The 15213-nt window shown below is 46.2% G+C and overlaps 1 protein-coding gene across 2 annotated transcripts in view; it reads right to left on the bottom strand.

The window, feature by feature from the left end:
- The window catches only part of AGAP1 (ArfGAP with GTPase domain, ankyrin repeat and PH domain 1), a 430252-nt gene that overhangs the window by 186874 nt on the left and 228165 nt on the right, over positions 1-15213 (bottom strand). The window contains exon 12 of one of the 2 annotated variants that reach the window (XM_008574628.1): positions 533-691. The exons of the other annotated variant lie outside the window; for it this stretch is intronic. Coding sequence (XP_008572850.1) covers positions 533-691 — 159 coding nt within the window. The remainder of the gene's footprint in view (positions 1-532; positions 692-15213) is intronic. 2 annotated transcript variants of the gene reach the window in all.

Here is a 15213-nt window from a genome sequence, read left to right as displayed (position 1 = left end):
CCAAAAAAAAAAAAAAAAAAAGAAAGCTGAAGGAAATCTAGGACTGAGGGACTATGGAGGCATTCTCCCGAGTTTAGAGGTTACACCAGGAATCCTGGAAAACTGACGAGGAGAAAGAATTAATCCTAATGATATAAAATGTGCACTGATGGTGGAAGTGTAGGCCACACTATGTAGGTCAGTATGATTGGGACATAAAATCTGACATTATTTCTCAGCTCTGCCACTTCCCTGTCATGACTCTGGGTAAGCCACCTGCCCTGTCTGCAGCCCCAGTTTCCAAATCTGTCAAATGGGGACGAATGTCTGCTCCCTGCACTGAAGAGGAACAGATGAGATCACATGGGTGAGACAGCCTAGCAAAGACAAACGTCCCACAGATGAAAGGCTAGATGTGCACCGCCACCGCAGCAGCCCCATGGGCACCGTGCTCCAAGTGGAGCATGGGAGCTCGGGCGTCACGTTCAGCCCCTGGCTTACAACGGAGGACCCTGAGGTGGCCACGGGTCCATGGGGCTGTGCCCCCTCTTACCACTGCTGATGGCCGAGTTTGCAATGACTGTAGCCTCACTCCACTGGTCGGCACTGGAGACTGAGTAGGAGCGCTGGTGCATGCCATCGGGCCGGCTGTTGAAGGAGACCAGGCTGACGCCGCTTGCCATCTGAGACCCAGATGCACTAGTGACATTCCCTAGGAATAAACAAGTCAGGTGAACACCACGGCGACTGCAGACCACAGAAGCCAGCGCACGCTAGTCTACGGGGCCTACACGCTGGCCCACAACGTACCTTACCACCGAGAGCTGCCCTCGTCCTGCCTACATGGCAGATGAAAGCACCACACAGAAAATACTCAAGAGGAATAAAAAGGTGACGCAAATCTTGATGGTGCTTGGAACGCAATGTGAAGAAACCCGTGCTTCAGATGAGGGCACACAAGACAATCCCGAGCAAAAACCTGCACCCCAACCACAACCTCCAAGTCCAGTGCAGGTCAAGACAAAAGACCCAGGAAGTCCTGCAAAAGCACTGCTGTTGGGGAGGCCAGCGAGACGGGCGCTACGGGAGCCCCGCTGTGTCAACATGTCAATGGAACTGAAAATGATCACCGATCGGGAGTCAACTGTCTGATGCCAGAGGATTATTTTCATGGTGAAGCTTTACTTTATGATCAACACAAATCAAAGCCCTAGACACAACACGGAGGGAACGCAGACTCTTAAACCAGGTAAGTTTACCCTTAACCTTGAAAAGACTAAGCAGAGGAAAAATAACCTTAGCGACTTCACAGCACATGGACTGTGATGAAAAAATGATTCCATTGTATACTTAATGATTTGAATCAGTTGCTCAACATCAAAATGAATTATTATCTGGTCACTCCAATTTTAGACTCAAAATCATAATTAAGTGCCTTTCTCTAAAGCTCAGCCAATCATACCTTGCTGCTTGTGAATTAGTTTGTTAGATCTATAAGCAGATCTTCAGAGGTATTAGGTTTTCTTTTGTAACCTTCTTCTGATTGTCTTAGTGAAGAACCAATTAAATTCTAAACTGTTTCAATAGAAGGTTTTCACAGTATAAGATTTTAAATACACAGCCCATATTAGTAGTTCCTAAATCTGGCCAATTACCAGAATTTCCTGTGGAGCTTTTTAAAAGTAGAGGCTTCAAAAAATATGGATTTTGATTCAAAAGAGCAGAGGCAGGGGCTGGGGAGAATATGCATTTTCAAAAGTACGCTGGTGATTTGGATGAACAGCCAGAGGTGGGAGCCAGGGCTCCACTACAAACAAGCAACCTCTCTGCAATCCTGTGCAGCACTGTAAAGTTACAAAATCATTTACTGAAGCACAGTATGTGACCAACACAACAAATACGTGATTGGTGAAGACTAGGGATTAGTTTTTAAAAACATATTTCTACCTTTAAAAAAAAATAACTATTTTATGCTATTGTCTGAACTGGGTACATTTTGAGTATCGTACATAAGGGAAATTATTCATACGTAGGTCTACCTGATTCCAGAAAAAAGCCCAAAGTGACACCTTAGCAAGGGAAGGATTGGAAGGCCACATCTTCCTACTCAAAGTGCGGTCCTTGGACCAACAGCAGCAGCACTGCCTGGGAGCATGTTGGAAATGCAGAATCCCAGGCCCCACCCTCACACCTGCATCTTAATGAGATCCCCAGGTGATCCGTGTGCACATTAAAGTTTCAGTGGACCTGACAAAGAGCTCAGATTAATTAGAGAAACACTCAAACCCAGACAATAACTACAAAAGGAAACAAACACTGGTACTAAAGCTCTCCACCACCATAGACCATTGTTATCAAAGGTGCTCCTAGGGGAAGAGCACAGGAGTGCGGGTTGGAAGCCTTGGGTCTTGGCTCCTCTGTCTAGTTGTAGGGTTTTGAGCCAGTTTTTCCGTTCCTCCCCATCTCTGATGTCCTGAGAGCTTGATTTTAGGGCTTGGGCATGCCCTACAACCCTGGAAATGCGCAGCACCACCCTGTGCCCACATCCTGAATGGCAGTGTGACGGTAGGGCACCCAGCCTACTCCTGTACCAACCCTCACTACAGTCAGGGAGGTGGGCCAGGCATGTGGCAGAGGATCAGCCCAGGGCCAGAGAGGTGGCACTAAGGGGAACATCACATGCCTCTTCCAGTATTCTCCACTGTTACCACTGAGGCCACCTGTAGCTGTCCCCTGGGAACAGTTCTCCCTGGCCAGATCCCACTACCACAGGGTATTGAGAACCCACAGCAGGCAGCACAGATAAGATGCCCCCACCGGCAGGGGCGCAGCCCAGTCTCCTCCTGCAGCCTGTGCCCACCGTGTTCTGTTGCGCCCCTTCTCCTCCTGCCCTCCTCCTGGGAGGGCGCCCATACGGCTACATCCACTGTCTCCAGCACCATCTGGCTGCCAGCTGGGCTCACCAACGAGGAGCATGCAGGAATTTAAAGGAGGGAGATGGGTGAGATCTGGTGTTTGTTCCCGGGCTCTCTTCCTGAGCAGCTGTCTCGGGCTGGCCATGGGCCTCTCTGCTGTAAGGCTTGCTCAGGTGACCCTACGCTGTAGGGCCCATGGGTAGTCCTGGCACCATTTCCGCCAGCCCCAGTGCCTGTCCTCCACTGTCCCCTGTGCTTCTCTTCCCTGCGGGGACCCCAACCCACCAATTGGAGCTGCATTCGGGGAAGAGGCGCTTCCCAAGAGCAGCGGGGCTCCCTTGGCCCCTACTGCTTTTATCACATGAACTCGTCCAAGTACACAGAGGCTTCAAGACACTGCTAACATTTTTACGGCAGGTGGAAGGAAAAGGGAAAGGTGGAAAAGAACAGTGGAAAAGAACAACGAAAAGGTACATGCAAGCAGAGGTGAGACACTTCCTCTGCTGTGACCCTGACTTCTGTGCCAGGCACCTGAGCCCCTCCTGCCCTCAGAGACACCGGCCACGTTGTTAAAATGTCAAGGAGATGATTCTTTCCTCACTACAATGCCCAAGACCCCTGACAAGTCAGCACCAAGTGTGGAATCTGTCCACAAACCTCATTTTATACCAGCATTAGGCACACAAAGTCCAAACACCTGAAAAAACAAAACTAAATTCACTCTGTCCATTGCAGCACCGCTTGCCTCACTCATCCTCCCGTGAGAGTGTCCCCAGGACAAGCGGTCTAAAACGTCCCAGAATCATCTCCTTTATAAGGCAGAGGAAGTTATTTTAATGCATCTATCACTGACTACTTGAAACAAAACTCTGGAAGTATCGACAAGCACAGAAAGACAGCCAACTCAACCCGACTCAAGGTGGGAATGCACAAAACGCTCAGACGGAGACAGCTCGTGGAGAACTCACTGCACGCTCTACATCTCAGGGCCAAATATCGCACTGCCGGAAGAGGTACGGGGAGATTGCTTAAAATGTCCTCACAGATGAAAACAAGCGGACGGTGCCACTAATGCATCACTGAAGAACCTCCTGCAAGACTGTGGGCTCCTGGTGTCTGGATGGAAGAATCCAAAACGGGTGTGCAAGATCTTCAGAGAGCAGATTCTCAGAGCCCTTTAGCATGTGATGGCCCCCTTATCCCAACCACACTCAGTTCCCAACTGTGGGACTAAACAGAAACGACAGGGCTGAATTTTGGCCAATGTGTATATATGGACACACAGGTATAAACATAAAATTTTAAACCAGATCCATACACTGTGGCCTGGGGTCTAGGCTGAGCTCAGAGATGCATTTTTTATTTTTTTCAAAGGAGAATTAAGTTGGGAAATGTTACCAAAATCCATGTTTTCTGGCATCACTTAGAATATGAGAATATCTGGCAGTCATGGGCCTGTGTTTGTGTCCGGAAACAATGAGCTGACTCTATCTCAGATCTGTCTGTAGGATGTGAGTGGACAACACTATCACCAGGGGGACACCTGCCACCTACCTGCCCCACTGCACGCAGTGACCTGCCCACCTCGCCCCTGAACTTGGTTACTTTGAGTTACATAAACCTTCCAAAAATATGCGTAGGAGGATTCTCATTTTCAAAATAAAACATTTATGGTTTTCTCTTAAGGGAGTAAATCTCTTTTCTATATATACTCATTCACTCTATATTAATATCAGTTGAATTTTTTCTGAAAACACCAACTAACTATGAAGTGTCTTCTGAGATGATAGGAAATACACTTGCTGAACTAAAAAAAAAAAATTACAAAGGGTAAGAAATATTGTTTCTGCCCTAAATATATAGTTTAGGGATCCACAGATACTTGCCTTTAAATGTAAATGCATGAAGACAAATATTTTAAACCAGTGGTCTACAGACTCAGCCAGGACCAGGGGAGCAGCCGTGCTGGCTAAACACAAACTGTGAAGCATCTCGCGCCCCAGTGTGAGCAATCCCAGGCCAGTGGTCACACTCTGAGGCATTTTTACTTACTTTCAGTAAATCCATCGAAGAAAAACAACCCCCAAATGCTTAGTGAATATCTTAAATAACTGTACACATTTCAAATCTAATTATAGTTGGTCATAATATTTAATGCTTATTTTTACATACACATACCACAACAAAGTCTGATATGTCATTTCATTTTTGTTCCTGAATGAATGTCATTAATTAACTGGCCAAGTAGCACTATCCCTGCTTCCAGTTTCTTATCTGTAAGCATCTAGCAATACCCTGCACTATGTGTGACCACGCAGAGAGTTTTCAACACTTTTTAAAGTACGTTTAAGCATAAAAGAGAGATGCTATGTATAAAACCACTTTATACTCAAAGTACTTGAGAGCTACATTTTTCATTGAATGGTAATTAATTTCAAGTCAACAAGTTATCAATTAAGGCTGAGGATCTGAAGCTCTCATTTGTGAGAGAAGCTGTGACTTTATCTGATTGCTTGAGAGGTAGGATCTTGACATCAAGACCACCTAAGATGCACATGTGCCTAAACGTTATTCTAGCACAATCAAGGTCAGCCTCAACTGCACGGGAACCACAATGCTGGGCCTTGCTTAGCTCGAAGCAGCCCTGCCTGGGTGGAGGCTGAAGGCTGAAAGGGCATCTAAAACCCACATGACCATCAACACACAAGGAAGACATCTAGCTCTGGTGCTGCTACACTAATTACTTAAATCAAATTCTTACACCTTTACCTGACAGCCAGAAGGGTATGTTTATGAAGAGACCTGAGCTCTTGCTAGCCAGCTAGTAGAATTATAAGTACAAGATGGCTGGCAGGATGGGAGCTACAGACCGACAATGCCAGTAGGATTACAGGGTGGTGTGCCCCAAGCTGGTCGCTCCCACTGAGGGTGCACATGGCCTACAAGAAGCCACACCCTGATTGACCCTCCCTATCATGGGACCACCTAAACACAAACCGGTTCTGCCAGAGAATTTCATTTGTGTGTCTAAGAAATAAATGAAATAAGAATAAGAAATGCCCTTTAGATGTGGGGTGACTCAGCGCCACAACTGAAAGCTACCTTCTATACAGGCACGTCTGTATTTCCCTAGAGAGAGGAGAGTCTAAAAGCCCGATGATTAGAGTGTCCTCCCGGAACAGGTCTCACAACTGGTTCTAACTCACCAACCTCATCAGCGTCAACTGACAAGAGGTCTTAAAAGGAAGCTGTGCTCACTGAAGGCCAGGGGACACTAGCCTCCTCCAGAATGAGCACAAGGCTGTCCTTTCAATTCTCCCCGCCCCCCGTCCCCTCCCCCAGTCTCGCAGCATGTCCCTCTACTCTACTGTTGGTAGCCAACTGTCCATGGGTCTCCAGTGTAGACACGGGCACACTTTTGTTCTGTATTATCTTTCCAGGGATGTCTATAAAGTGGACTTGAATGACAGGGAATGTACCTTCCTCCAGAGGAGGGCAGTTTGTTTGCTGTCTAGGAAAAGAAACATAATGTCATTTTCCACGACAAAGGTTGGGCAGGCTTGCTTGTATCGCATTATAAAAGACTGGGGCTTCCTAAACATGGGGCTAAATGCGAGGTTCATCTCCTATAACATAAGCCACTGTGTGTGCTGCTGTCACCAGCCCTCATCTCATGTCACACTGTAGGAACTGGGGCTTGGGGAACCAGTGCATGACCATGCTGATACTCTGGCTACTGCCACTGCTGTGAGTCATAAACTCATCTGTCCTGACGGGAGTCTCACCATCCGACTGCAGCAGGCTAACTTGTTAGCTGGCAGACAGGGCAAAGTCGGACCTTGCGCAGTGCTTGCCACCTGTTTTAACACTGACCTTCTAGAGTTCCTCATCTCACTGCGTCGAGCTCCTACTGTGCTGGGCACAATGAAGGAAACAGAGACCCTGCCCTTAGGAAACCTACAGACTAGTCTACTAGAAGGTAACAGACAAGACCACAAATGGACAAAATGTAAGAGCTGTAAGAAAGGACAAGGGGCAGGGACATCACCCCTGCCGGAAGGTACCAGAAAGATTTCATGAACATTGCAGATTTCTTTTATGCTTTGGAATTAGACTCATCTAAAGAACAGATGGAAAGACGGGATACTACCTTATCCAACTACTGTCCCAGCATGACCTAAGCTGCTCTTCTAGTTGACTCACCAGATGTAAAGCTTAAAACATTTCAAAATGCAATTCATTTTTTTCTCCCTAGAGATTCCTCTTCTCTCACATCCCTTTATCATACAGATGTACATAAATATGTCCTCTGAAAAGCATGTACGGAATGTTCACAGCAGCATTACTCGTAATAGCCTCCAAATGGAAACAATCGAAATGTGCACCCACCATAAGCACACTGTGGTATATCCATACAATGGAAGATTACACACCAGCAAGAACCAGTGAACTACTGACACGGGCCACAACAGGGACAAACACCACAGAACGCGAAGCAAAAGAAGATGAACGCAAGGGCACCAGCCATTAGGATGGTTCCAGAACAACAGGCAAAACCAGTCTGCGGAATGAGAAATCACATGGCAATGACCCTGGTGTGTGTGTGTGGTGACAGGAGGTGCCCACGGGGGCTTCTTGGAGGTGTGGCTGGCTATCTGCTGATTCTTGATCTGAGTGCTGGTCACCTGTATGCTTAGCTATAACTTAGGATTTCTCACTTTCCACACATTACATCAATAAAACCTACCCCCCAAAGCTAATACTGTCATTTAAATGGCTTGTGAATGCAGAAGTCAGGCCAGGAACTGGGGTGGGCAAGAAAACTGTTTCAAAGGCAGTAAGTTCTAAAGAATGGCCCAGCCCTAAACAGTACGGGGTACTGGTTTCCATATGAAGGGGGTCACAAAAGGACCTTTTTGGCATTTGTCTCAGTATTTTACCCCAAATATTATTTGCATTACCATGAAATACATGGCTGACTACTTGGCCCATTCTGAACTCAGAAAGAGTGTTTCCTCAAATACCCCATCTACGATCAGCTGGTGCTCGCCCTGCCTAGCAGCGGGCGGCTGCATTACCATGCTAATCCATGTATGCGTAGCGCCGCTTCCTTGATGTGGGTGTGTGTGTGCTTACGGGGCCGCCTTGATTAGTGCGAGCTTCCATGTGTCAAAAGCACCAGATTCTTTCCAAAGAATAATTTCAGCTGTACTTATATCCCTAAAGTGTAAGAGTTGATTTGAAAAGATACTTACCTCCACCATATGCTATTTTTCTTTAAATAATTTGCATTTCAAAGTGAATATGGCATTTATATCTGAATGAGTATCAGTATGCTGCCTGCACTGGTCTCAAACAAGCATGAAAAAGATGCTGGTTTTCTATTGAATGAGAGTGTTTTCATCCACCAAATGACATCAAAGACAGAATTCCTCTTTTAAGCTATGGACTTATTGCATTAAAAAATAGTCTGTCCTAATTATTGAAAAAAATTATACCCTGAAATGATGTATAGCATTCAAATAAAGATTCATCAACAACCTTTTCTTTTAAAATACAAAATTTGGTTCACTGCACCTTCCCATTTTGGTCTACCTTCACAAACAAGACTTAATTTTACCAAACGGTTTAACTAGGAAAACAATACTTGGCACTTACTGGTGAAATAAGCCTGAAAAGAACAGCAACTGTTGGTGAAAGGTGATGCCTGACTCTCACTGAGAGAAGAGGACAAACCCAAAAAGCGTTCTATGAACACCTGAGTATAAAACAGATGTTTATTCCCATTGTGGAATTGTGTAACTTTAGAAAAAATCATAATTATAGAAATATGATTCACAGGACCTCACCTTTCCCCTCCAGAAGCCTTACCCTTAGAAACATCCAGAGACTATTTTAGGTCCAGTCTCACTCCTATGTAGCTTCAGATGTTGCAAAAACTCAGAGCGTGTGGCTACCTTGCAAACCCACAGCTGTCCCATACTCTGTACTGAGCATGCATGAGAAAAACAGGTTCCCTGGAATCACAACCGGACGATGAAGGCCATTCTAATGGTCATATCACTGCAAACTAGGCCCTCGCCATCTGTTCCATCCTCTAATTATAAACCCAAAAAGAATGTAATTCACAACACTACCATAAAAAGTGAGAGACAAATGATTTAAGTGCCTGTGAGTAGGGCTCACTATCGTAAATATTTACATTGGAAATCTGCCCTCCTTGTGGCAACCAGAAATTCAGGCTAAGAGGAATTTTTTGCAAAAGCACATTCAGTATCTTTTCTAAAAGACATTAGCACCCAGGACTATGCTGCCTGTGATGCTTGTTTTGTAAAAGGGTTCAACGCTTCTACTACTGAGGTACAAACATGTTTCTCAAATGACTATACATTTTTTGGGGGGTTATATATTTCTATGTTATGTTTATCATAGAAAAAAGAATGCACAGAGTACAGAAATAGTCACAATACCAAATGTAATTGCTACTAAATACAGCACTGTGACCATGTTCAGAATTTAAAATCCTGGAATTAGACAGTTTATGATTATCTCCTAAAATGTGAAAATAGCTAATTTTATTCTGATTTTTCCCTATTCTAATTATGATGCCAAAAAAAGGGCGGAGCCTATTGTGTTATAAATTTCTTAAAACTTACTTTGCAAATAAGTTTTATACAGACATATAAATAATATAAATTAAGTCTACCGAAATCTCGTCTAACAGATCAACTATAGAACATACACATACGTTTTTCTTAGTTAGGGCCATCAAAATGGTGTCATTTTATATTATACTTCTTTAATATGACTTACCAAACATTTTCCCATATTATTACATAATCTTCATAATAATTTTAGCTATGTAACATATTATTGACTTCATGTAGATAATTTATACCGCCATTTTCCTACTTTGGGATAGTTTTGGTTGTTTCTAATTCTTCATTATTATAAACAACACTGCAAAGAACATCTTCTACTTTCAGATTTTCCTTAGGACTAGTTCCCAGCAGAGTTATTACTGGGACAAACAGCACATGTATCTTTTTTTTTTTTGTCCTTTTTGAGACCGGCTGCACCGCGCTCAGCCAGTGAGTACTGTGAGCGCACAGGTCATCCCTATATAGGATCCGAACCCGTGGCGGGAGCGCTGCTGCACTCCTAGCACCGCACTCTCCCAAGTGCGCCACGGGCTTGGCCCTATCTTTCTGATTCATGATATATGCTGCTAATTAATTTTCTTAATGACCAGTGGCTAAAAGAAGATGGAAACTGGGCATCTTTAAAACAATTCAGTTCAGTCCATAATTTGTAGAATGCAGAATAATAATGAAGATATGGTAATAATGATGATGATAATAATATGCCCCATGTGGTTAACATAATGATCAAATTATGTAAAGAACTCTGTAAACTGCAAAGCCTCTGCAGATACTAGTTGTTAATAATCTCATCAACATTGGGTTTTCCTTTTCTCTCTAGTTTTTTAGCAGAAGCTTCAAATGCTAATATTGCTAATTTCGTTTGTCTTTAAGATCCGAGTGTCTGCATGTTTTCCTCGTTTCTCTTCATGTGCACATTGCTTGTGTCCCTTGTCTCATAGCTGTTTGTCCTGGTGTTGTGGTCAGCCTCATTTGCATGAGCTCACTTGCTTGCTCAGTGAGGATCTGAACACCTACCATCACCAGTGCAGTGCTGAGCACTGTGGGCAACTCGACAACACTCCTACCACTCCCAGTCTTCCAAAATCCCAAAGGTCTGATGATCAGAGTTAGGGCAGTGTTGTCAGAGGTACCATCTAGAAAAGGAAAGAAGGAGAGAAAGAAAAGAAGCCCTGTGTTTGGGACACGATGCAGGGAGTGGATGAGGCCAGGAGATGACGTGGACAAACGTGAGCTAGAGAACCAGAAACTGCTGACACCCCATCACTGGGCTGCCGCTCTGCCTCGTGGACGGGTCAGACACCCCATCACTGGGCTGCCACTCTGCCTCGTGGACGGGTCAGACACCCCATCACTGGGCTGCCACTCTGACTCGTGGACGGGTCAGAGACCCCATCACTGGGCTGCCGCTCTGCCTCGTGGACGGGTCAGACACCCCATCACTGGGCTGCCGCTCTGCCTCGTGGACGGGTCAGACACCCCATCACTGGGCTGCCGCTCTGCCTCGTGGACGGGTCAGACACCCCATCACTGGGCTGCCGCTCTGCCTCGTGGACGGGTCAGACACCCCATCACTGGGCTGCCGCTCTGCCTCGTGGACGGGTCAGACACCCCATCACTGGGCTGCCGCTCTGCCTCGTGGACGGGTCAGACACCCCATCACTGGGCTGCCGCTCTGCCTCGTGGACGGGTCAGACACCCCATCACTGGGCTGCCGCTCTGCCTCGTGGACGGGTCAGACACCCCATCACTGGGCTGCCGCTCTGCCTCGTGGACGGGTCAGACACCCCATCACTGGGCTGCCGCTCTGCCTCGTGGACGGGTCAGACACCCCATCACTGGGCTGCCGCTCTGCCTCGTGGACGGGTCAGACACCCCATCACTGGGCTGCCGCTCTGCCTCGTGGACGGGTCAGACACCCCATCACTGGGCTGCCGCTCTGCCTCGTGGACGGGTCAGACACCCCATCACTGGGCTGCCGCTCTGCCTCGTGGACGGGTCAGACACCCCATCACTGGGCTGCCGCTCTGCCTCGTGGACGGGTCAGACACCCCATCACTGGGCTGCCGCTCTGCCTCGTGGACGGGTCAGACACCCCATCACTGGGCTGCCGCTCTGCCTCGTGGACGGGTCAGACACCCCATCACTGGGCTGCCGCTCTGCCTCGTGGACGGGTCAGACACCCCATCACTGGGCTGCCGCTCTGCCTCGTGGACGGGTCAGACACCCCATCACTGGGCTGCCGCTCTGCCTCGTGGACGGGTCAGACACCCCATCACTGGGCTGCCGCTCTGCCTCGTGGACGGGTCAGACACCCCATCACTGGGCTGCCGCTCTGCCTCGTGGACGGGTCAGACACCCCATCACTGGGCTGCCGCTCTGCCTCGTGGACGGGTCAGACACCCCATCACTGGGCTGCCGCTCTGCCTCGTGGACGGGTCAGACACCCCATCACTGGGCTGCCGCTCTGCCTCGTGGACGGGTCAGACACCCCATCACTGGGCTGCCGCTCTGCCTCGTGGACGGGTCAGACACCCCATCACTGGGCTGCCGCTCTGCCTCGTGGACGGGTCAGACACCCCATCACTGGGCTGCCGCTCTGCCTCGTGGACGGGTCAGACACCCCATCACTGGGCTGCCGCTCTGCCTCGTGGACGGGTCAGACACCCCATCACTGGGCTGCCGCTCTGCCTCGTGGACGGGTCAGACACCCCATCACTGGGCTGCCGCTCTGCCTCGTGGACGGGTCAGACACCCCATCACTGGGCTGCCGCTCTGCCTCGTGGACGGGTCAGACACCCCATCACTGGGCTGCCGCTCTGCCTCGTGGATGGGTATGATAAGAGGTTTGGTACAATCCAGGATTAATTATTAGGTATGTCAAAAGGTAAGTACTCATTAAAGTGATCATCATATGAAGGGTCTTCCAAACATTCACAGAAAGATTGTGTTATCTTTTAATTCTGTCACAAATATAATTTGAAGTATTTATTCTAAAGACCAAGTCTGTTTTTTCTAGCCATACACCTCAACACTGCACAGAAAAAAGAACGTACAGAGTCCAGACCCAGCAGCAATGACAACTACTACTATACACAGCACTGTGGCCATGCTCAGAATTCAAAATGCTGGAATTAGACAGTTCACTGGTTATTTCCTAAAACATGAAAGTTAATTTTATTCTGATTTTTGTAAAACGATGCTTGGCCCTTCTGATCTTGCCCATTTTTATCCACGTATAGAACACTTCCTACACAGACTCTGACGGTGTTTTGGAGAGAGAAATGGTAATGCTTAGCCACAATCTGTTTCTGGGTATGACTTACATGGACAGATTTATATGCAATACAGTGATAATGAGGTGTGACAACATTATACAAAGGGAATATAAGAATTTTTTTGTTTAAAGCAACAAAATATGATTAGAGAATTCAGGTAATAAGTTTTACAAACAGAAAGCCTAAGATGTCCATACCTTGTTCTCCATTTTCTTATTTGGTTCCATACTCCCAAGAACAGTTCAAACGTCCAGTCTCTATATCTGCCACGCATGATGGTTCCATCTTTAAAATAGGTGCAATAGGTGAATTTCATACAAAATTCATTTGGATTTGACAACACTGTTCTGAGAGTCGCTTTCTCTGGTTAAGACCATTTCACTGGTCTTGAGAGCATCATTTCAACAGCTGAAACGCTATTCTTCACCAAACACACACATTTTTGAGAGGGGGAGAAAAAGTCTCTAAAGCAACTTTTGTTAACTTATAGTCACGTCGGTCATCAGACATATATCGTTAGTGTCTCTAGTATCCCTCTTATGTCTTTAACTAAAATCAAAAATCAAGTTGCTTCAGTCAGTTCTTACAGAAAAGAACACTCCATTTATAGCTCAAATAACTGAAGAAGTTTTCCTTAAATTGGAAGTATGATTCTCACTTATTTCTGAACTGTTCCCCAATGACCTTGACCACAGAAGGCTACCACGGAGGAACTGTTATCTGAAATAAAACAAATAAGACTTATCCTCGGTATTTATCACTTACATTCCAAATGATGGGTAACAGTCACTATTGACTTAATGAACAAATAATTGCTAGGTCATGAAACTAAGAGAGGATAACAAAGAAAGAGAAATAATGATCTATGCTTTAAAGATTCACAATTTAATGATGGAAACGATATAACACAAACTTGCCTAAACCTCAGTGGGAGAAACGTATAAACACAGAAACAACAGTTAAAAATGCATTTCTCATAAAAGCTAAAGACGCCGCGACTTTGTCAAGAATAAAATACTACACTACCTTTCGGGTCCTTTAATTTCGAATTTAGCTTAACTTCCTGAAACTTTAGCCTAAGAGAAACATCACATTAGTTTTTCTCCTAAAAATATTACATTATTAAACAGCCATCAAAACCTACTCCAATAAAACTGCTTTATGAAAGGAAATATCATATGACACTAACGTCTGAATTATTTTTTAGAAAAATAATTCTTAACCGGTAAGGCTTCCGTTTGCAAATGTTCTATCAAGTTGCTAGAAGGGTGTTTGGCAGAAGCACCCGATTTATGTTAGAGGGTTGCATGTTGTAACCAAAGCCCCAAGTGTGGGAAGATGCCAGTTGACGGAGGAAGAAACTGGGAAGCAAGGCTCCGCCATCCTAACGAGCCTCGTGCGGCACCGAGACAGGCAGGAGACACATGTGGATGGGCACAGCTCATCTCCGGAGTTATTAAAATGTTTTCTAGACCATTTGAAACCAAACAAAGAAAAACTTCGTTTCTATGAGACAACAACGGATCTAGTTTTGATGTTGCGTTGTTTTTTTTTTTTTTTTTTTTTTTTTTTAATAGCTATTACCACTGCAACAGCAGCTTAGCGACTCCGCGTCTGCAGTGTGAGCAGTTTTGATAAACAGCCTCTGCGGGCCACACAACGGGGATAATGTATCCTTAAGTACCGCCAATGAGCTGCCATTCTGCACAGCCAATTACTTCTGTGCGTCTGTCACTCAAAGGAAAAATGACTGAGCCCATTAGATCAAACCTTTGTCACTGTTCCTAATGCACTCTTAGGCCTCATTAATCTCCGGGAGCAGCAACAGAGCCGCCGGTGCCTCATCGCCTCCCCCGAACAGGCCCACGTGAAGCCTCTCATCTCTCCCCCAAGTGCACCGCGTTAATCAAGCTCTCCTTATTACCCCGGTCCCTGTCACGGCGGAGAGCGCTCCCTCTTAAATGCTCTCATTATGACCCATCTTTAGAGCCAGCTAAGTGGAAAAAAAGAGAGAGGGAGAGAGGGAGAAAGAAAGAGGAGAGGAAAAAGCAAGTCCGATCACATTAATATTCATGACAATAATTAGTATTCTAGGTCACTGAATATTCATGCTATTAGTTTGGTTTTTTATGGGTTTGCTGGATGTCCTGATTGCTGAAGTGTGGAGAAAACAGCATGGTTGAGACTTTAGATGTCAACGGCAGTTCAATACTCAAAACACATTTGCCATCCCCCCCCCCCCCCCCCCCCCCCCCCCCCCGGTTGCCTTCACTGTCACTATCACAACTATAAAGCCAGGAGTTCTAAAGGAAGATCCAGGGAGGGCTGGCAGGTGAGTCCCAAAGATGAGTCCTGTCCCTGTCCCCACCCCAATGTTGC

This window comes from Galeopterus variegatus, unplaced genomic scaffold, assembly GCF_000696425.1.
Source record: "Galeopterus variegatus unplaced genomic scaffold, G_variegatus-3.0.2 Scaffold57, whole genome shotgun sequence".
NCBI lineage: Eukaryota > Metazoa > Chordata > Mammalia > Dermoptera > Cynocephalidae > Galeopterus > Galeopterus variegatus.
This window is presented reverse-complemented; position numbering and strand designations above follow the sequence as displayed.